Source organism: Dendrobates tinctorius, unplaced genomic scaffold (assembly GCF_039654945.1).
Source record: "Dendrobates tinctorius isolate UK_male_01 unplaced genomic scaffold, ASM3965494v1 ptg000090l, whole genome shotgun sequence".
NCBI lineage: Eukaryota > Metazoa > Chordata > Amphibia > Anura > Dendrobatidae > Dendrobates > Dendrobates tinctorius.
In genome coordinates this window covers 7730428-7754197 of record NW_027361758.1, presented here as the reverse complement: position 1 = coordinate 7754197, position 23770 = coordinate 7730428, and the positions used below count along the sequence as shown (strand labels likewise).

The 23770-nt window shown below is 42.8% G+C and overlaps 1 protein-coding gene across 1 annotated transcript in view; it reads right to left on the bottom strand.

Moving 5' to 3' along the window:
• The window catches only part of HIP1R (huntingtin interacting protein 1 related), a 209194-nt gene extending 186249 nt beyond the window's left edge, over window positions 1–22945 (bottom strand). Inside the window, exon 1 of the mRNA XM_073586048.1 lies at window positions 22667–22945. Coding sequence (XP_073442149.1) covers window positions 22667–22759 — 93 coding nt within the window. The 5' untranslated portion in view covers window positions 22760–22945. The remainder of the gene's footprint in view (window positions 1–22666) is intronic.
• Between the last annotated feature and the right edge of the window lie 825 nt (window positions 22946–23770).

The window sequence follows — 23770 nt, the reverse complement described above, 5'->3', positions numbered from 1 at the left end:
TGAAAATACAAAGGTGACATCATAACTAGGGGTTAGTAATGGAGAGGCGTCAATAAGACATCGTCATTAATAACCCCATAGTCAAATTGTAAAAAAAAAACCACACCAGAATAAAGTTCACTATTTGAACAAGTGACACAGACTCCTTCATTTACTCTAAATTAACCAAAAACGGTTATACTCAACTTATGCCCAAATCCACTGAAGCCAATGTCCCCTGTAAAGGAATTAAAATAATCAACCATATTCCTCAACTGTCCGCCAAGACTATCATCCAATTTTTCCGTGACATGTCTAGCTCTGCAATATCTAAATGGCAGGCGGCATTGTTGCATCATGCGAAAATACAGACCGCCATCCAGCAGACACACTAAGCTGCATGTGTCTCAGTACCTCGCAGTGACATGCCTTGCAGAGGGAGATACTCCGTAAGAAATCAGACAGCTGTACCTTCCAGGACTGAAATGACAGCAAACCAAGCACTGGTTTATATTAGAACAAGGTTATGCCCACATACTTCCCCTTGATGAGCTCATATAGGGGATAGTTGTGGGATGTTCAGGGTCTTTAACACTTTTATGAGATCCCTAACTTTTAGGATATCTTTGCCCCTGAAGATACTACGTGGTAGATATTGCCATCATGTTTCTTATCAAGATTCTATCTGCTATAGAGATTAAAAGTGGCATGGATAGCAGCATTCATCAGACCAATATTAAGTTTGAGGGGTTCTGCCAAAAATGTATCTTCCATAGATATCGGATCAATGCAAACATCAATATTCATCCCAGACCACTGGCTCCAAAAGGCCAGACCAGGCAGTGAAACAAGAAGAAGGAAAAAAAAAAAAAAAAAGGTAAATTGGACAATTTCCCACTAAACCTCAAAGAAGGGTGAGACAAAATTGTCAGTGAACAACTTATTTCAAGCATTTGATGCATGTTCAAACTCACCTTTGGCAAGTAACAGGTGTGGGCAATATGAAAAACACACTTGAAACCAGATGAAAAGGGGAGAAATTAACTCAATTATTGCACTATGTCTGTGTGCCAGCAGAAAAGCACACAGATGAACAGCAAACTAGGGCACACAAACCACCACTATTAACAGACGGAGCCATTTATCTGAAGTATTGCGGTATGCAGTTGAGTCAAAAAACGGAGGTGCTTGCATGAACAAACATGAATCATTCAATGTATAGAAGAAATTCAGCACTCACCAGTTGAACTGAAAAATTGTGCGTCTTATTTCACATAAATTCCATCGACAGGTTTATGGACAAGCAGGACTTAGATGAATGATGAGGGATGTGCCAAACAATGGCCGTTTTGCGATTACTCGCTTCTACGGGTCCAGGTGACTATATCTGTGTGCGCCACGCAAAGCATGGAGAAAAAAAAAAAAAGAGAACTGTCTGAGGACTTGAGAACTAAAATTGTTGAAAAATAACAATCTCAAGGTTATAAGTCCATTTCCAGAGATCTTGATGTTTATATGTTCACAGTGTGCAAAATAATCAAGACGTTTAAAACCCATGCCACTGTAGCTAATCTCCCTGGACGTGGACTACAGAAAAATTGATGAAAAGTTACAACGCAGGATTGTTCCGATGGTGGATAAACAGCCCCAATCAAGTTTCAAAGAAATTCAAGTAATCGTGCAGGCTCAGGGTGCATCAGTGTCTGCACCAACTATCTATCGACATTTCAATTAAATTAAACGCTATGGTAGAAGACCCAGGAGGACCCCACTGCTGACAGACATAAAAAGGTAAACTGCAGTTTGTCAGTTTGTCAAAATCCTTCTGGAAAAGCATCTTGTGAACAGATGAGACCTAGATAGAGCTTTTTGGTAAAACACATCTTTCTACCATTAAACAAAAACAGAATGAGGCCTACAAAGAAGAAAAATACAGTACCTACAGTCAAATATGGTGGAGGTTAAAAGATGTTTTGGGCTTGTTTTGCTGCCTCTGGCATGGGGTACCTTGACTATATGCAAGGCATCATGAAATCTGAAGATTACAAAAGGTTTTTGGGTCACAATATAGTTACCAGTGTCAGAAAGCTGGGTTTGCGACTCCAAACATACTTCAAAAATCATCCAGAAATGGATTGAAACAAAAGAGTTGGAAAGTTCTAAAGTGGCCAGCAATGAGTCCGGACCTAAATCCCATTGAACACCCGTGGAGAGATCTTAAAATTGTTATTGGAAGAAGGCAGTAGGCACCCTTCAAATATGAGAGACCTGGAGCAGTTTGCTAAAGAAGAGTGGTCCAAAACGCTTGTTGATGCTTACATGAAGCGATAGATTGCAGTTATTTATTAAAAAGGTTGTACACCCAAATATTAAGTTGAGGGTCCCAACAATTTTGTCCAGCCAATTTTTGGGGTTTTGTGTGAAATTAATTTCCAATTTGCCTTTTTTCCTCTTTTTTTGTTGCAATACACAAAAGGAAATAAATGTGAATAAGAAAACATGTTTAATTTCAATAATTTTCTTAAATGTGTTTGTGGGGTTTTTGTTTCTATAACTTGTTGTCTGGTTCTGCAAATACTAGCGGTTAAGCCGACTAAGTGGAAATACTGTAAAAAGGGAAGAGAAAGGTGGGATACCTTACAAGTCACCTGTATTTTTAAATCCCTATATAACTAGATATAACGGCTGATAAATTAAAATTCCTTTCATGGAATGTTAGAGGTCTGGGGGACTCCTTAAAGAGAGCGGCTGTCATGGAATATATCCGGGATCACCTGCCTGCAGTGGTGTGTCTGCAGGAAACGCACTTCGGGAAAAACAGTGTTGTGGGCATGAAATAGTCATGGATAGGCCACAGCTTCCACTGTACCTTCTCCACATTCTAGGCGGTTTAGCATTCTAGTACATAGGACTATCCTTTTTGAATTAATTGATTCCAAGATAGATGGAGAAGGCAGATTTGTGGGCATCCACTGTAAAATATTCACAAAAGAAATTTTTTACTTGTGGCAGTTTATTTTCCTCTTCCATTTAACAACATTACTTTGAAAAATATTTCTTCATTAATGAATAAGAAACCGGGAATTCCAGTCCTCTGCATGGGAGATTTCAATAATGTTGTTCATCCATATTGGGATAGATATAAATCAGACACTGGAGAAATACTATCAGAACTATCACTAGAGGACATATGACGTCTCAAATACCCTAAAACTAGAGAATTTTCTTGCTATTGTAAGACACATAAAACTTATCCCGTATTGATATGGTATTGGGCACAGAACATATTTCCCCCTTGGTAAGAACAGTGGAATACTTACCCAGAGTGCTAGCTGATCATTCACCCTTGCTGACTACTCCTTGTCTTTCACCCAGGTTGCTGGATTCTCTGACTGTGGGCCGTGAATCCCTTCTGGCTTCAAATTATAGATATCCCGCTGATCACATTTACCTTAGAACTAGAGTTGAGCGATACCGTCCGATACTTCAAAGTATCGTATCGGATGGTATCGGCCGATCTTTAAAAAAAGTATCGGTATCGCCGATTCCGATACCGGAAGTCCCATTCAAGTCTATGGGACTTCCGGTATCGGAATAAGAAAAACCCTTTCCTGCCCTTGTACAGCCTCTCTGGGGTCTGTACGGGCCTTTCGGGGGGCTGTGCCGGCCTGCCAGGGGGTCTGTGCAGGCTCCGGTGGTCTGTGCCGGCCTGCCGGGGGGCTGTGCCGGCCTGCCGGGGGGCTGTGCCGGCCTGCCGGGGGGCTGTGCCGGCCTGCCGGGGGGCTGTGCAGGCTCCGGGGGTCTGTGCAGGCATCGTCCGATGGGACTACAAGTCCCATCGGGCGATGCCTGCTACCATGACAGTGATTGACACATTAGCCAATGATGGGACAGTAGTAGTCCCATCATCCGGCTAATGTGTTGAATGTAAAAAAAAAAAAATAATTACATGCTACATACATACAACATACTACATACATGCTACATTCATACTACATAAATACTACATGCAACATACATACTACATATATACTACATGCATGCTACATACATACTGCATGCTACATACATACTACATGCTACATACTACATATATACTACATGCATGCTACATACTACATGCTACATACATACTACATATATACTACATACATACTACATGCATGCTACATACATACTACATATATACTACATGCTACATACATACCACATATATACTACATACATACAATACATTCATACAATACATACATAGACATACAGTACATATAACATAGAGTAACATACTTACCAATACTTGTCACATTGTTCCCCGAAGCCATTGTCTTTTCCGGGATAAATATTAACATAACAAACCACAAAAATACTCACCCACGATCCGAAGCAGTCCACGAGTGTGTCCCACGACGATCTTGGGTAGAGAACTGCAGCATCAGATGATGCTGCCGTTCTCTACGGGCTGCAGGAATCCAATGACGGAAGGTAGGTATCCTTCCGCACTGAATTCCTCCGCCACTTAAAAAAAAAAAGTCCCTAGTCTCACTTTATGCCATTGCTGTGTGGGAATTTCCCACACAGCAATGGCATAAAGTGAGACTAGGGACTTTTTTTTTTTAAGTGGCGGAGGAATACAGTGCGGAAGGATACCTACCTTCCGTCATTGGATTCCTGCAGCCCGTAGAGAACGGCAGCATCATCTGATGCTGCAGTTCTCTACCCAAGATCGTCGTGGGACACACTCGTGGACTGCTTCGGATCGTGGGTGAGTATTTTTGTGGTTTGTTATGTTAATATTTATCCCGGAAAAGACAATGGCTTCGGGGAACAATGTGACAAGTATTGGTAAGTATGTTACTCTATGTTATATGTACTGTATGTCTATGTATGTATTGTATGAATGTATTGTATGTATGTAGTATATATGTGGTATGTATGTAGCATGTAGTATGTATGTAGCATGCATGTAGTATGTATGTAGTATGTATGTAGCATGCAGTATGTATGTAGCATGTATGTAGTATGTATGTAGTATATATGTAGCATGCATGTAGTATGTATGTAGTATGTATGTAGTATGTATGTAGTATGTATGTAGTATGTATGTAGCATGCAGTATGTATGTAGTATGTAGTATGTATGTAGCATGCATGTAGTATGTATGTAGCATGCATGTAGTATGTATGTAGTATGTATGTAGCATGCAGCATGTATGTAGCATGTATGTAGTATGTATGTAGTATATATGTAGTATGTATGTAGCATGCATGTAGTATGTATGTAGCATGCATGTAGTATATATGTAGTATGTATGTAGCATGCATGTAGCATGTATGTAGCATGCATGTAGTATTTTTTTTTTTTTTTTTTTAACATTTAACACATTAGCCGGATGATGGGACTACTACTGTCCCATCATTGGCTAATGTGTCAATCACTGTCATGGTAGCAGGCATCGCCCGATGGGACTTGTAGTCCCGTCGGACGATGCTTGCACAGACCCCCGGACATCAGCACAGCCCCCCGGCAGGCCGGCACAGCCCCCCGGCAGGCCGGTACAGACCCCCACAGGGTGCACAGACCACCGGCAGGCCGGCACAGCCCCCCGGCAGGCCGGTACAGACCCCGGGCAGTCCACACAGCCCCCCGGCAGGCCGGCAGAGACCCCCGGCAGGCCCGAAATGACGGCGCATCATGATGCGCACACACCGCGCATCATGATGACGTCAGGCCGTCAATCAACTGAACTTCCGATTCCGATGCCGAATTCCGATATTGAAAAAATATCGGAAGTCGGTATCGGAATTCCAATACAGCAAGTATCGGCCGATACCCGATACTTGCGGTATCGGAATGCTCAACACTACTTAGAACATTATTAAAAAAAAAAAAAAGACAAACGAGTGTCACAAGACACATTATGAGGAGTCTTAATTCAGGCCATTAACAGATCCAAAACGAAGTCAAAACAGTTCAGGGAGTTTTTACAGGATAGAGTTAGATCTACAGAAGAGAAATTTGTACTAACTGGTGCAAAAGAGGACCTGATGGAGTGGGGAGCGGCACAAGAAGCGTACACCACACATATCAAGGAAAAAGCTAAAAATAAACATTTTTGCCCAGACACTTCTTTGAGGAGGGGGAGAAGGCAGGACACTTACTAGCCAAGATAGCAAGAGCTCAGATGGGAAGTTCTTTTATTGGTGCTCTGAAGGATGGGGAAGGAGTGGTAGTGAACTAGACTGATCAGATCTCAAATACTCTGCTAGAATTTTTTAAAGATCTATATTCATCCAAACTGCAATTTAGTAGAGAACAGATCTTACCCCACTTGAGGGAAATTAAACTACCGACATTCAGCGATAAATATCATGATTTTTTTAAAAAGACCATAACAGCTGGAGGAGTTACAAATGGCATAGCCTCTATGGCTAATAAATAGTCAGAACTAGAAATATTCTACTTGCCGGCTACCTTCAAGGAGGCGGTGAGGAGGGGAACCTTACCCCACTCAATGCAAGAGGCGGTGATAGTGGTCATACCTAAGCCAAATAAAGGCCCTTTAATTACTGACTCATACAGTCCCCATATCCTTATTGTCAACTGATGTTAAATTTATTGAGAAGGTTCTGGCATCTAGATTAAATACATTAATTTCTACAGTTATCCATACTGACCAGTCAGGCTTCATGCCTGCTAGATCCACAGCTGTTAATATCCAAAGATTGTTTCTTCATCTTCAATTGCCAGTGGATGGTGATAGAGCTGTATGTTCTCTGGACGCCACTAAGGCGTTCAATTCTGTTGAGTGGGGATATTTATGGGCGGTGTTGGAAAAGTTTGGCATAAGATCTAGGTTTATTCCATGGGTTAAATTGCTGTATGGTAGGCCGATGGCTAGAATACGGGTAAATGGACACCTCTCCCCAGCTTTTGGACTGAGTAGAGGTACGAGGCAGGGGTGTCCGTTGTCCCCCCTGCTCTTTGCACTGGCCATTGAACCTCCTGGAATCAGTTTTCAGGGAGCATCCAGGAATAGTTGGGTTTCATAGAGGGGATAGTGAAGAGAAGGTAGCATTATACGCTGATGACACTATTATTTCTGGCTAAAACTTCCGAGTCCCTTCATATAGCAATGGAAACGATAGAAACATTTGAAAAATACTCTGGTCTGAAGATAAAGTGGAGCAAATCAGTTATACTTCCACTGGATAATACAGATGAGAATGCTTCCCACTTCATTAACTCGGGTTTACAAGTGGTATCGGAGTTTAAATATTTAGGAATCGATATATCGGCAAAAATAAATGATTATGAGAAGCTGAATCTTGATCCAGTCTTTAATTTAGAGGTAAACTAGGCGCCTGGTCTAAGTTACCGTTGTTGGCTGTGGGCCCTGCTAACCTGGTCAAAATGATATAGATGCCACAAATGCAGTATGTTCTACACAACTCATTAGTATGGATAAACCAGAGGTATTTCTTTAAAAAGTCAGTCAGGAGTTTAGAAAATTAATATGGAACAAATAGACTCAGAAGTAAACTGGAAACTTTGCAAAGAAACAAAACAATGGGAGGTCTTGCAGTTCCTATCCCATGGGTATGTTATGTGGCATCTCAGGTTCATCATAATCAGGGATGGGAAGACCCTGGGAGAGGTGGAGCTCAGCGTATGTTGCTACAGCATTATTTCCAGTCAGATAAACTATGAGGTATTGGAGGCGCATAAGTTTGGGACACTTGGAGGCAAAATACCGACTACGCTGAAACGTCAAACTTTGGGGGACGATTAAAAAAATTACAAGGAATAGAAGGCATTTCACAATTTACTTAATTTCCCCATTACTATGTGTATTGGGTTATGTTAAAAATCTCTCTATTGATGAGCATGGCAAAATCGCGGCGGCACGTATGTTATATATAGCAAGAAAATTGATAGCCCAAAAATGGATAGCAGATCAGGAGTTCATGATATCAGAATTTATTGATAAAGTTAACTGGATAGTAAATTTGGAAAAAGGCACATACCTAAAAAGACATGCCATCTCTAAATCTGACAAGATATGGGGTCTATGGATTGATGGCTCTGGGGAACAGAGGAGATTTTGCCTCGACTTGCTTTGAGTTATGTTTATATGATGCCTCAAATTAAACTTCATTGAAAATTAATTAAAATGTTATTTATACTTCCACAAGTTATATGTAATTGGTTTGACTACTGTTACTATGTTCAAATATTTGTTCACCTAATTATACTGGTTTTGCAGAGCAGAGATGCATAAATAACTCATGTTTAATGCTTCTTAAGGTTGGGGGGTGGAGAACTGTGCTTCTCTAATGTTTGGTTGTTGTTTTTCCTTTGTGCAAATCTTTATAAAAATCAAAAAAAAACATTTGATTAAAAAAATTTCAATAATTTTCTTGGAGAAATTCTTCATGACTGAATATGGTCACCTTTACACATAAAAGGCTGTAGAAGAAAGGAAGCATACACTATCAAGAAATAAAAGTCACAGAAAGTACAGCAAGTCACCGTGTACCAGCCTTACTTCACCTCAAGATAAGCAGTGCTCTCTAATCAAAGCTGCCAATAATTACTTAACCTTCACCAAGCGAAGAAAACTTCCCAATTTCTTCTATTAACTATGTCTCTAATTATTACAGCCTCTTTCATAAATTGCTTCTTTCAATCAATTTTTTGGAGTGTTATACCCATTCCCTCTTCACCTCCCTATCCCATTATGCCTCCCCCTAACAAAATAGATAAATAGAGCTGTGATAGCCATGAAGTAGGTAACCAGCACCACGGTCTGCTTTAACCCCTTTACTACCAAGGGTGGTTTGCACATTAACTCCCGGGCCAATTTTTACAATTCTGACCACTGTCCCTTTATGAGGTCATAACTCAGGAACGGATCTAGGTGATTCTGACAGTGTTTTCTCGTGACATATTATACTTTATGTTAGTTGTAAAATTTCATTCATATAACTTGCGTTTATTTGTGAAAAAAACGGAAATTTGGCGAAAATTTTGAAAATTTCGCAATTTTCCAACTTTGAATTTTTATGCTCTTAAATCATTGAGATATGGCGCTCAAAAAACTTGGTAAGTAAGTAACATATCCCACATGTTTACTTTACATCAGCACAATTTGGGAACCAAAATTTTTTTTTGTTAGTAAGTTATAAAGGGTTAAAAGTTGACTAGCGATTTCTCATTTTTACAGACCACATCACATTTGAAGTCACTTTGAGGGGTCTATATGATAGAAAATACCCAAAAGTGACACCATTCTAAAAACTGCACCCCTTAAGGTGCTCAGAACCACATTCAAGAAGTTTATTAACCCTTCAGGTGCTTCACAGGAATTTTGAATGTTTAAAAAAACAAACATTTAACTTTTTTTCACAAAAAAAATACTTCAGGTTCAATTTTTTTTATTTTACAAAGGGTAACAGGAAAAACTGTACTGGAAAAGTTATTGTGCAATTTGTCCTGAGTACGCCGATACCGGATATGTGGGGGGAACCACTGTTTGGGTGCATGGCAGAGCTCGGAAGGGAAGGAGCACGGTTTGACTTTTTCAATGCAAAATTGGCTGGAATTCAGATCAGATGCCATGTCAAGTTTCGAGAGCTCCTGATGTGCCTAAACAGTGGAAACCCCCCACAAGTGACCCCATTTTGGAAACTAGACCCCCCAAGGAACTTATCTAGATATGTGGTGAGCACTTTGAACCCCCAAGGGCTTCACAGAAGTTTATAACGTACAGCCGTACAATTAAAAAATAATTTTTTTTCCACAAAAATGATCTTTTCACCCCAATTATTATTTTCTCTAGAGTAACAGGACCCCAAAAGTTATTGTGCAATTTGTCCTGAGTACGCTGATACCCCATATGTGGGGGTAAACCACTATTTGGGCGCATGGCAGAACTTGGAAGGGAAGCAGCGCCATTTGACTTTTTTGGCTGGAATTGAGATCGGACGCCATGTCGCTTTTGGAAAGCCCCTGATGTGCCAAAACAGTGGAAACCCCCTCAATTCTAACTCCAACCCCAACACACCCCTAGCCCTAACCCTAGCGGGAAAATGGAAACACTTTTTTTATTTTATTATTTTTCCCTAACTAAGGGGGTGATAATTGGGGGTTTGATTTACTATTTACGGCGGGTTTTTATGTTTGGCAGCTGTCATACGGTAAAAGACGCTTTTTATTGTAAAAATAGTTTTTGCATCACCACATATTGAGAGCTATAATTTTTCCATATTTTACCCCACCGAGTCATGTGAGGTCTTATTTTTTGCGGGACGAGTTGACGTTTTTATTGGTACCATTTTCGGGCATGTGACATTTTTGGATAGCTTTTTATTCCGATTTTTGGGACGCAGAATGAACAAAAACCAGCGTTTCATGAATTTCTTTTGGGGGGGTGCGTTTACACCGTTCCGCGTGCGGTAAAATTGATAAAGCGGTTTTATTCTTCAGGTCAGTATGGTTACAGCGATACCTCATTTATGTCGTTTTTTATGTTCTGGCACTTTTATGCAAAGAAAACTATTTTATATAAAAAAATAATTATTTTGCAGCGCTTTAGTCTGCGAGCTATAACTTTTTTTTTTTTTGCTGACGCTGTATGGCAGCTCGTTTTTTGCGGGACAAGATGACATTTTCAGCGGTACCATGGTTATTTATATCCGTCTTTTTGATCGCACGTTATTGCACTTTTTTTTCAGCGGTATGATGATAAAGCTTTATTTTATGCTTCGTTTATTTTTGTTTTTTTAAGGGGTTCAATAAAGGGGTTAACTAGTGGGACAGTTTTATAGAGCGGGTCGTTACGGTCGCGGCGATAACAAATATGTGTATTCTTATTGGTTTTATTTTATTAGGTATTTTTTTTTATAAATTTTTACACTTTTTTTTCTTAACTTTATTATCGCTGATCTGTCACACATATCGCTTAGACAGATCAGCGATCTGTCACAGGCAGTGCTGCAGGCTTCCTCATGCCGGCGCTTTGCAGGCATGAGGAAGCCAGCTCCCTGCAGGCCTCCGAAGGTCCCCGCTGCCATTTTGGATTCGGGGACCTGCAGGTAAGGAGACCCCCGCAGCAGTGCTGCACATCGCGCTGCTGTGGGGGTCTCAGGGAAACACGGAGGGAGCCCCCCTCCCTCCTGATGCTTCCCTAAACCCCCGGTACACTGTGCCAGGGGTTAACGTGTCGGGGGCGGTCCGTGACCGCCCCTGACACAGTGCCGGGTGTCAGCTGTGATAATCAGCTGCGCTCCCCCCGTGAGCGCAGCTGATCGCGCTAGACGTACTATTCCGTCCATGGGAATTAGGTCCCGGGTCACATGGACGGAATACTACATCTAATGTAGGAAAAGGGTTAAAGGGAATCTGTCAGTAGGATCAATCCTTCTATGAAGTCTATATGGACATGTAGGTCACAGGAAGCGGAATAAAATGATACTTTGATATCTGTGATTCGATGTTTTTTTCCGTAGAAATCAACGTTTTTCTTACATGCAAATGAGCTGTTAAGGACTATGGGCTGGACATAGATCTAAAGAGTGTGTGCAAAGGTAACTGTTGCGATTGGTGGATCCTTTGTTATCAAATGTGTACAGAGGCGTTATATCATTGTAATCCTGCCTTCCATAAGGAGCCATGCTGAAAACTTTCTTTGAAAGTACAGGAAATGGGAGTCGTTTTTAAAGTGTGATATAAAAACACATCTCTAGGCCTATCACCTCACTTCACTATTCTCTAACTCCCCTAAATATCCACATACTCCATGCTCAATGCACCCTATAGCACATGATAATTATACTTAGCCATTGGCAGAAGACAGGATCATACTTTATTCATAAGCCCCTATTTAATAGAATGACGCCTGAACCACGTGATAAGCACGTACTACCTGTATTGTCTCCCCCACCCCCTTTTCTAATAGTCTGTAAGCTTGCAAGCAGAGCCCTCGCTCCTCCAGCAACTGTTAAAAACATTACCAAGTAACACATTTTATTACATGCCCCCACGTAATTGTAAAGTGCGGAGTTTGTTGGAACTATATAAAATTATATTAGTCTATAATGAAACAAAAAAAAAAATGACTCACTCTACAGGGTGAAAATTGCAAGATGAATAACGCATTTTTTATATACTGTATTTTACACATTGTAAGACTTTTTTCCCAAAAAATTTGGGGGGAAAATGGGGGTGCGTCTTATAAGGCATATATACCTTACCGGTACGGTTGCTGCAGGCTGGGATGACGGGGTTCCCGGCGCTGCAGGGGGGGGGGGGGCACTGCCAACATTTCATGAAAGGCCAGAGTCCTCTGCAGTTCCGTGGTTTCCTGTGCGGTGGACTCCAGGAAAATGGCTGCCGGGAGGGGGCGCATGCACAGATGGAGATCTGGGCATCAAGATGTCAGGAGATGACACCCCGAGCCACAGCGCCGGACACCCTGGGCCTCAGCACCAGAGACAGGACACCCACAGCACCAGACACCTGCAGAAATTACCTCCTTGCTTCCCTTCCTCTAATTGTTCTCAATGTATTGATATTTACATATGCTAATGTTTATGTTAATATTTGTGGTACTGCAAAATAGTAATATACAGGGTGGTCCAAAAGTAGGTGGACATAAAAGAATAACATTTATTTTGATTAATAAAATTATATTTACAAGCATAACAGTGACAATTAAATTTTATTCTGAATAATATAAAAGCCCTTAAATTTTATCAACACAGGTGCTCAAACTGTTTTCCATCACAATTTGCACAGCTTTGAAGTCTGCCTCTTATGCTTCGACAAACCTTTTTTGCACAAGTCTCTTTGGGTATTAATTTCTTGAAATGCATCTCTTATGTAATTTTTCAAATTACTGACACTTTTTGGTTTTTTCGACTATAAACTTTGTCCTTGAGTACTCCCCAAAAGAAAAAATCCATTGGGGTCAAGTCTGGTGAACGTGCCGGCCAATCAAGTGGACCTCTTCGGCGAATCCATTTATTAAGAATTGTTTAAATCAAGATACTCGCGGACTACTCTTGAATAATGTGAAGGGGTCCCAGCTTGTTGGAAATAAAGGTCATTTGAATTAGGCTGTTGCTGTAACTGGGGAACAACTTGATTCATTAGAATTTTGAGATACTTATCTCCTGTGACTGTTCCATCAAAAAAAATGGTCCAAAAACACCAAAACTTGAAATACCACCCCAAACATTGACACCAGGCTCATTTAGTTGTTGCTCTAATGTTAAATGCATGTTCTCGTTATACCAGTAAATACAATTATGTCTGTTAATATGGCCACAATTTGAAAGAAGCTTCATCACTCCACATAATGTTATCTAAAATTACCGGATTTTCTTCAATTTCGTTAAGCATAATCTCACTAAATTGCAGCCGCCTGTCTGGATCATCCTCCAATAAACCATGAATTAGACGTGGACGATAACCTTTCCACCCTTACTAAGGGTAACTGTAGTACTTGTGGGAACCACTAGATGGGGGCATACTAGTGTGCACTGTAGGTATAGTTTATAGTATGGTTAAATGGGGTTCAGTGTAGGAGGGGCTGCCGGGTGGTAAGACAGGAGTTTCTAGGAAGTTAGGTCAGACAGGGCCAGGGTGCCCGAAGCTTGGCAGCCACATAACGTTAAATCGCTGCAGCCCACGTTATCAACGGCCACTGTGCATCCATAGCAGTGGGCCAGAACAGAGAAGGAAAGATGTGGTGACTCATTGCATGGGCAGACACCTTTAGGGCAGGAGTCGGTTTGACTGAGGAGATGAAGGAAGTTGGAGCTTCGACGAGAACGGTACAGACGGGCCAGATGCTTCACCAGAGGCAACCAAACCGGGCGACTGATGATTTTGGGTCTGGGGTGAAACAGGCAGAAGGAATTATCATGACGAGGTCAGGCCACGAAGGAACTTGGGAGCAGTCTAGGACGGTCCAGTCGTGTGCTGCACAGAAGGCTAAGAAGCAAAGCAGGGAAAGATAAGGAAACAAGTGATGTGCTAACTGTGGATGTAACTTGTGAAGTATTAATTAAAGAGAATGCTCAAGTTATCCTGGACTGTGTCTATATTACTGGGTGTCGCCCGACAGAGAGACCTGAACTTGGAGATGTAGGTACGCTGAGAAGGGGGAATACAGTTTTCTGTGAGGGAAGGTTGGGACACAGATGCTTCAGTGTCTTTGGTCACGACTACTGGCCTCTCCTTACATATACATATTGCAAAGCTTGATGTCAAGTTACCACTCTGTCTCACCATGATTGTGAGGATTCAATCGAGTAATAATCTTTATTTTTTATATAGCGCTAACATATTCCGCAGCGTTTTACAATTTGCACACATTATCATCACTGTCCCCAATGGGGCTCACAATCTAGATTCCCTATCAGTATGTGTTTGGAATGTGGGAGGAAACCCATGCAAACACGGGGAGAACATACAAACTCCTTGCAGATGTTGTCCTTAGTGGGAATTGAACCCAGGACCCCAGCGCTGCAAGGCTGCAGTGCTATCCATTGAGCCACCGTGTTGCCCACAAGTCACACTGAGTGACTGCAAATTTTCGTGATAAACCTAGACAACCCTTTCAAGAGGAATTCAGAATTCTGAGCGCAAACTGATTTCATGGGTCTCCTGACCCAAACTCAAAAGCCACATAACGTACACGCCAGTGAACACTAGCAACTTTTCATATGGATAGTGTCATGATCCCAGTGCAGGTTTTTGAGCTGCACGTCAGGGGTTAATGTCTGGAGCTCAGTGCAGGTTTTGACCTGCACACCTGGGGTTAATTATTGTGGCCTCTTTTTGGTTCTGGGAGAGCTTCTTAAACCCCTGGGAAGCTCCAATCCCTGCCAGTTATACTTTTGCCTTTGGCCAAGTGTGCTGACCTGTGTGCCTTTTCGTTGTTATAGCTTGTTTATATGGTTCTTACCCGGTTCTGTTCCCCGTTGTGAGTTTGCCTGTTGATTCTGTACTTCGCTACCCTCCCTGTGTATGACTCATTGCCTGTGATCTGACTACTCTCTTTTTGCCCCTCTTGTACCTATCTCTGTGTGACTCATTGGCTACGTCCTGACTATCCTCCCTGTCTATGCCCCTTGGTAACTTTGTCTCGCACTTACCCTGCTAGGAGTTCTCTTGCAGCTCCTAGCTCTCTGGAGTTTAGGCCACGCCCCTAGCAGTCACGTGCTTCAGGTCCTGCTGCTCTGAAGTACGCACCTACTCGGCTGCTGCCCGCTCCACAGGTATCTTTGAGCACAGTTCGCTTTACTCAGGACACGCGCACTGGCTCAGTGAGCAAGTGCAGTGCGGTGTTCCTGACAGACAGATGGTCCCGTATGAGAAAAAAAAAAATGCAACAAACTAATTTGGTCCATTTTATGGTTGCTTAATAAGATGTCCAGGTCACATGATATTGATGATGTATGCCCTGGACAGATCATCAATATGAGATCAGTGGAGGTCCCACAACTTGCACTCCTATGAACAGCTACTTTCTCCAGCAGCCACCAAATGTAAACACTTTGAATGGAACAGCGAAGCAAAGTTCCATTCAACACACCATGAACGCAGTCGAATACAGCAGAGCATCGCCTATTTTGAGGGCCAGAACAAGTAACCGCTGATGGGTGAAAGTGCCGAGTGTCAAACCAGCTTCAGTCTGCTATTGATGACCTGTTCTCTTGGCAGGTCATTAATTTGCTGTGACCAGACAACCCCATTCATCTTAAGACTACCAGATAACACATTTCATAGCTTTTTTTCAGGATGTCAAACCACCTGTCTAGCTTTAATACAGTTGTGTGAACCCATCTGATGTAGCAAAGCCTTAAAGCACCAAGCCAGCATTTTTTTTTTATTTCGCCGCTGGAGTGGTTCTTAAATTTCAAGTCCCTTGTCTGATACTCCCCTATCGGCGTCTTCATCTGTTTTTTCCCCACTGTTCGTTTGTCTCCTGCTGTTTGTGACCTGTCAGCAGCTCCAGTGTTTAATGGAGCGATCCAGGAGGTCTTTAATCAATTTAAGAGTGCCTTGTTCTGACTCTCAGACTTGTATTGAGAGTGAATGACGTAGGTTCTGACTTCCGGCCAGACAGAAGCTGAGCTCACAAATTGGTGCCGCAGGACCGGACCGGCACCGAAAAACAATGAAGACGCCGGAGGGTGAGCATATGACCAAGGGCAGGGGACTTACTTTTAAAGCACCATTCCAGGGGTGAAAAAAAGAAAAACAACCAAAAATGCTGGAGAGGTGCCTTAATGAAAGTGGCACATTGCATGCTCTCCATAATTCTCACTCAACTTGAGACAAAGCTTTGGTGCATTTTCTTTCATAAATTTCCCTTGTGTTTTTCTGCGAGTACAAATCTTACGTCCTTTCCTGACATAGTATAAACACACACCTAAAGTACACATTTGAGGACAATCTAAGCCCTGGTTATCATGCAGAGGAAAAAGTTAAAAGCATTTTCTTCCATAACCTTTAGAAGAAGCTGATAAGTAATTCTGCATGAACACGGATATTAGCGCAGGTTCACGCGGCAGATTTCTAAAAGAAAGCAGCATTCACCTGAATTATGCAGTTTCTGCAGCATGTACATAGACTTTTACAATACACCTGGAAATGAACGCGTCAGTAGATTTCTTACAGAGATTTTGGCAACTAAGTGTCAACATACTCATACACATGGCAAAAAGTCAGGTACAATAGATAATGAATGCAACTATGGTATGTAAATCCAGTGCAATGATTTTCCAATTTTGATATGGTGAAAGGTTTATCTCCTGTTCAAAAGTTGGCCAAGCACCATTTGATAAAAACGTGTGCTTTTTCTCCAATTTTAAAAGTTGGGGCGAACTTAGAAATAGTAAAGCATCCCCGTTGACCGAAAAATGTACAAAATTACTCCAGAAATGTTATTTATAAAAAGGTTTATCTTACATCAGTGCACTTAGAATAAGACTAGCATTATTGACCAGCAGTCTTAAAGAGTAACTAAACCTGTAAATAACCTTTTTTCTTTATTTCAGTACACTTTTAATTGCAGGATCGATGGGTGTCCCAAGATCCGAGAACCCCAATGGTCACTAAAAACTCTCCCGTTTCTGAGAAGTGTGCTGCTCAGGTGAAAGCTGCACAGCTGCTGCCTCCTCCTCTGCACACAGACCCTATTCTTTCTATTGAATCCATAATTTGCTGTGTGTGCACGCTCCTGTCACCTGAGCTACACACCTTTGTGGAGGGAAGTCTGAGTGATCGGTGGGGCTCTCATGAACCAAACACCCACAGATCAGTTGAAAAATAAACAAACAAACAGTCAAAGATTTAGATACTCTTTAATAAATTCCCCCAAGAACACTAAACCAATGCATTATCAGTAAACCAATTTTAAAATGAAACTGATAATTAAAATGATAAACTGCTAACATCTGGAAAGTAATTATACCCCATCTTACTTACAGTAAATAAGAGAATATGAATTCAATGATGGGAGCCATAAGCCATAAAAATATAATTGGAGGGGTAAATTGTATCTTTCACTTATTACCCAATTATGACTGTGCCACACTTCCAGCACCTGTATATTACTCCCTATGATTAGAGACTTGAGGGTCATTGTCGTGCAGTGAACTACCCCTACTATACAAACTTATCGCCATTCAGAAGGACAGCGTACAAGACGCCAGAAGTGTCAAATTGAGTTTCATATTTAAAACTCCATTTGAATCACCATATTTTGGGATTTTAGATTGACTCCCTGACACCGTGTAAAGCATAGATAAGCGGATAGATGCTCCTGTGTAGGTGTTGCCATCTTGGTGGAGACTATATTTCCCCCCTAACAAAATGGCGCCTGCGCAGTAGCATCTATTGGATCGCCGATAGACGCTACCGTGCAGGTGTGGCCAGCTCAATTTTGAGAGAGAATTTTTTTTTTTTTATAAAAGTTTATATTCCCAAATAAGATAGTTTTAAATGGACTTTATAGTTGCAATCATGCTTTTTAGCGGAGGCGCTGCCACCTACCTGACTGTGAACTTTTTTTTTTTCTTCAAAACATTAAATACAGTATGTAAAATAGGGGGCAGGTCAGTGAGGGATCACTGACCTGTCATAAGACATCAGTATGAATATGTAAGCAGAATACCACATAAAGACCCCTCCCCCCCAAAGGCCGCCTCAAAGCACGAGAATCTCATTAACTGAAAATATTGAATAACTACAAGACGGATTTTATCACCAAAGGTATCATATTAATCAGTATAATGGCGCCAACCTGACACTGTCTGTAGGTTACTCAGCACAGTCCTGCGTACAGGTTCACTTTAAGAGGTATTTGTAGACCTAAAGCCTCTGTTACTCCAGCTCTATTCTCCAACCAGTGCCACCACCTCCTGCTTGACCGACAGCCTCTACGTTGTGCGAGTTCAGGCAAAAGATCCGTCAGTCATGCAGGAAGAGGCAGCACTGAGCATGGAATAGAGCTGGAGTGACAGTAGTCAGATGTACAAATACCCCTTCAGCTTTATTTTGCTATCAATTCAAATGCCAATTTCTTAGTAATTGAAGAATGGCCTGGCTACGTAGACTTGTAATAGGAGCTACATGCACATATAAATAGTTTTGTTTGGGGGAGGGGGTCCAACTAATCTAGTGTAAATTAAAAAGTCAGATTTATTATGCTGCCTTATATGAGAAGCCGAGAAACGTTCCTCAAGCCACACCAAATTATAAATAGGATGCTTCAATTCTATAGGACACGGCTACAGTACCAAGCACAGCCACTAAGTACATGGTACGATGTCAATTTAGCACACACGCGCACTCACACACGGGTTAAGATTTATTGACACAAGTAGGATGTTAAATCACTACATAAACACTATATTGACCTGGATTCAATATACATAAACATTTGGGCAGTTACGAGCATTAGGAAAAAAAATTCTCTTTTAAAAATGTACAAAAATATCTGTTCTGTGAACCTGCCTGATCCCTGCCTGGCACTGGCCATATACTATAGATATTAGATGGGCACAACTTGATATTAAAAAAAGCACTCCCATCAAAGTTTTTATCCTACTAAAGGGAACCTGTCACCAGTTTTGCGATATAGCAGCTAAAAATATCGCCTTATTCAGTGTCTGCTATGCTTTCCCTTCATCCTTACTGAACCCCCGGACTCCCCTTGTATACTCACGAAAACGTTTAATATCTCCTGCGCTGTATGGTAATCTTCTCCGTCCGGTCCGTTGGGCGTGGTTTTGGGCCTCTACATCACTCCCATCAGCTGTTGCTTGCCGTCCTACTTTATGGATAACGCCTGTAGCGATGTGCAACACCTTGCGCCTGCTCAGAAATATTGAGTTTTGCACCTGCGCAGTATGCTTTAACCAACTTCGGGCAAAGCTGACAAACAGAAGTGCGCATGCGCTGGGAAACGTAGTTCTGTAGTCTGCATCTATTAAGGAATTTGCCCCTCAGACCTTGTGGGGGCATCAGAACACAGAACCAGACCCTAATCAGAGGACAATAAAACGTCAGGGTATGTGCACACGTTGCGGATTCGTCTGCGGATTTTTCCACGCGGAGTCAGCAGAATCCACAGGTCAAAACGCCTGCGTTTTGCCTGCGAATTCCTAGAATGGAATAGGTGTAAAACCGCTGCGGAATCCGCACAATTGACATGCTGTGGAAAATAAACCACTGCGTTTCCATGCGTTTTTTTCTGCAGCATGTGCAGAGCGGTTTTTGTTTTCCATAGGATAACATGGTACTGTACACCACATGGAAAACTGCTGCGGATCCGCAGGGTCAAATCCGCAACATGTGCACATACCCTCACACTCCTTATCTATGAATTGTTCCAATATTTATGTTTCTCCCTCTCCCATAATGATAATTCTGCTTCACGTCACTTGTCTTATCTATTGCATTATTTCTGTGCTGTGCATAAATGTGATTCTTCAGATTTTGTATTACTCTAGCCTGATGAAGAGACCTGAGTAGTCTCGAAAGCTTGCAATGTGTTACCATCTTTTCAGTTAGCCATTAAAAGGTATCAACCACTGAGGACTCTCAATTCTGAATATTTTTCTATCTACTGGCTAACACGGTACGAAGATATATTATTGCACAGGTCACTACATAAACATTAGTTCACTGCCCACTAGCAATTACACATTGTTGAATTGGGGAACTTCCTATTGACTTAGGAGGTAATAGGATAACTTGTTTAAAAAAAAAAAGGGCATGTAAGGGAGCAGTGTGGGAATCAAATACAGCTGAATTCACACAAGGTTTGCAGGGTCTGTTTCCTGCAAGTGCTGGGAAAGCTCCAAAAGCACACATCAGAACGAATCACAGACCCCATCCAAAAGGTAAGCAAGTCAAATGCTGCTAGTTGGCAGGTACCAGCGGAGCATCTGCATTGGACCAGTGGAAAGACTAGGAGAAACTGAAGTCATTAGGCAGGTTGTATTAATTTCTATTTGTAAAGGAGGTTACAAGTGAATTGGAAAGTATGCACATGGTACAGATGAAAATTAAGAAGAAAAACTGTTATTTGATTTTCCAACAAGTTGGAATTTTCAATAGACGTATAAGACAACCACACAATCAGCATCCTCAGGAGAAGCCAGCGACAATGTTTTCTTAGCCTGTACAGAAGAGATGTCTTTAAAGCTTTGCTCATGCAATAAGTATTAATTATAAGGGAGTTACCTGACCACAGACGTGAACACATAAGAGACTCGGGCTTTTGTTCACATGAGCTGCTTTTCTGCATTTTTGCACATAATGTATTGTACACATACCAGGCTGCAATCACAATAGACAATATGAATACCATGCCCTCTAGTCGTGACCTACAATAATGTCAGTAGTTCCAGGGAAAAGTATATTCAGATGAAAAGTATGACAAATCGTTATGCAGTTAATGATATTCATTTACAAACATGCCATGACTTGTGTTAAAAAAGGACAAAACCCAAACTATCTTTGGCAAATGACAGATCAGTCTCAATAATAGCATGTAACACTCGGTCAGCTACTTACAGGGGTAACCTAAAGCTCTGACAGCCAATTCTTCAGATCAGTTTGGTGGGGGTCTAATGCGCAAAATTCCAATGATCAGCTGTTTGCGGGTCTCGCGGAAGCCAGATGTGCATCATGTATTAGCATACAGATCGCAATCGTGCTGCTTTAAACAGAACACTAAACTAGTGTGTGACAAAACAAAAAAATCCACCAGCCTTGTATTATTTTTGCAACTGCTACACAGATTGTGATGTAACAAGATCACTAGACACAATATCACTGATAATTTGTAGCCAAAGCCTTAATCAAGAAGCCATAAACATAGGTTGCTGGAAAGCCCCTTAAAGAGGGACTCATCAGCAATGTAACTATGGATGGAAGTTGTGTTTAGGGGATGTCCAGCACTAACCTACTGATAACCAAGCCACCAGATAGGTCATCAACACTGGCGGACACAGGCAGAAAGGGGTCCCTGTGCAATGGCAGTATATGGGCACCATGCAGACCAATAGCTCCTCATAATGCACAATTGCACATATTTTGGGAGGTTGAGATGAACCCCCTCACCTAGTGACCCTGTGTGTCTGCACAGGTTGCACCAACAGTATGGCCAGTCCTGGTGATCAATATCACATCCGTGGGGATTGCGGGGGTCAGACACCCACTTATCTGATATCGAGGAGCCATCCTATGGCCATGTTACCAGCAGGTTAGTCCTAGAGAACCCCATTAAAGCTAGCCACTAATGATAGTAAGAAAAGAACATCATCGCTGGACTCCCTCTGATCGGACCCCACGGCTGATCCTAAAGAACTGGAGAACGAAGGTTTCACTGATCATCAGTAGGATGACTCTCGCCTACACCCCAATACGGCATCCTGACGTCACAGATCCACACAATACACGGACGGACACGGATGAGAACGGTTTCCACATAACACTACATTACTCTTTAATGCCGTCATGAACTTTTAGCAGAAAACTGTATTTAGCACCAACATATGCCACATCGCTGTGCAAAGACTGACACTGACCACATCAGCATGCTCCCCCAGGAGCTGACGATCTAGATCCTAGAGGAGGTTACATTTTACATCAAGAACTTATGACTAGAGTGAGAGAAAACACAGGCAGAACATGGGAAGCAGCTGCTGGATGTGGCCCCGCAGAGCCCGGGTCCCATCACGCACCCCGGCCCCGCAGAGCCCTGGTCCCATCACGCACCCCGGCCCCGCAGAGCCCTGGTCCCATCACTCACCCCGGCCCCGCAGAGCCCTGGTCCCATCACGCACCCCGGCCCCGCAGAGCCCTGGTCCCATCACACCCCAGCCCCGCAGAGCCCTGGTCCCATCACACCCAGCCTCCCTCACAGCCTGCGGGTGATGCGGACTCGCTCCAGGAGCATGTAGTGATGTAGCAGAGCCGAGTGTGACACCATCTCTGCGCTCCCCGTGCCGCACTCTACAGCTCTGCTACATTAGTATGAGACAGGCTCGCTCCCCTCCACAGGACGGCACTGCTTTCTGCGGACACCACAAGCCTGGTTGAGCTGCCCCGTCCTCAGTCACACGCCCTTCTGCCTCCACCACTCCGGGTCACGCAGCCTCACCTGGTTCTTGTCAAACTGCTCCCTCTCAGCCTCCAAGCCGTGACCGGAGCGCCGGCTCAGCACCCGGGCAGGAACGTTCTTAATGGAGTTCATGGCGGTAAGCTAGCTCGTCTCCGCGGCGGCTGCCAACCAGCAGTGTCCGCACACCTATGCCCGCACCACAGCGACTACTACCTGACCAGCAACTGCCCCGCGGAATGCTGGGTAATATCTCTCAGCGCTACAGCAGCAGTGGGCGGAGCTATGGAACCTCCAGGCAGACGAGACGTGACGTGACGTCATGACGCAGCGGAGGTAGATTCTGTCACCTGGGCAAACATTTACATAGTCCCGGCGACTGCGGACGTTCATGTGGAATGTGGAGGATAAGTGACGCGGCCGTGGGGTAAACGCGCCCCTGTGCGCCCAAACATTCCCACTGTCAGTGACAGGCGCCTGGGCTCACCTTCTAATGGTGACATTCTGTAGGATACGCTTTATGAGCCATACATGATAAATAGTGGCGCCAGCTCATGGTATTTGTGGCTGCTGTGGTAGTTATGATACACTGGCGGTTTTTCACATGGCGATTACCAATGACACGGGATTAGATTCTTTATGATCAACATAAAACTCATCGACATCACATCATCGGGTGTGACAGAATGACCTGCCTACAACGTGATGCGGAAGGAACAGCGATCGTCCTATAAAGAACAGCGATCGTCCTATAAAGAACAGCGATCATCCTGTTCCCGTCAGTGTGTGAATGGACCTGTAAACGAGAGACTAATGACTAGTAAATAGTTGGCCGGCGCTCACTGACGACTTGTATATAGTTGGCCGGCGCTCACTGACGACTTGTATATAGTTGGCCGGCGCTCACTGACGACTTGTATATAGTTGGCCGGCGCTCACTGACGACTTGTAAATAGTTGGCCGACGCTCACTGACGACTTGTAAATAGTTGGCCGGCGCTCACTGACAACTTGTGTATAGTTGCCTGGCGCTCACTGACAACTTGTATATAGTTGCCTGGCGCTCACTGACAACTTGTATATAGTTGGCCGGCGCTCACTGACAACTTGTAAATAGTTGGCCGGCGCTCACTGACGACTTGTATAT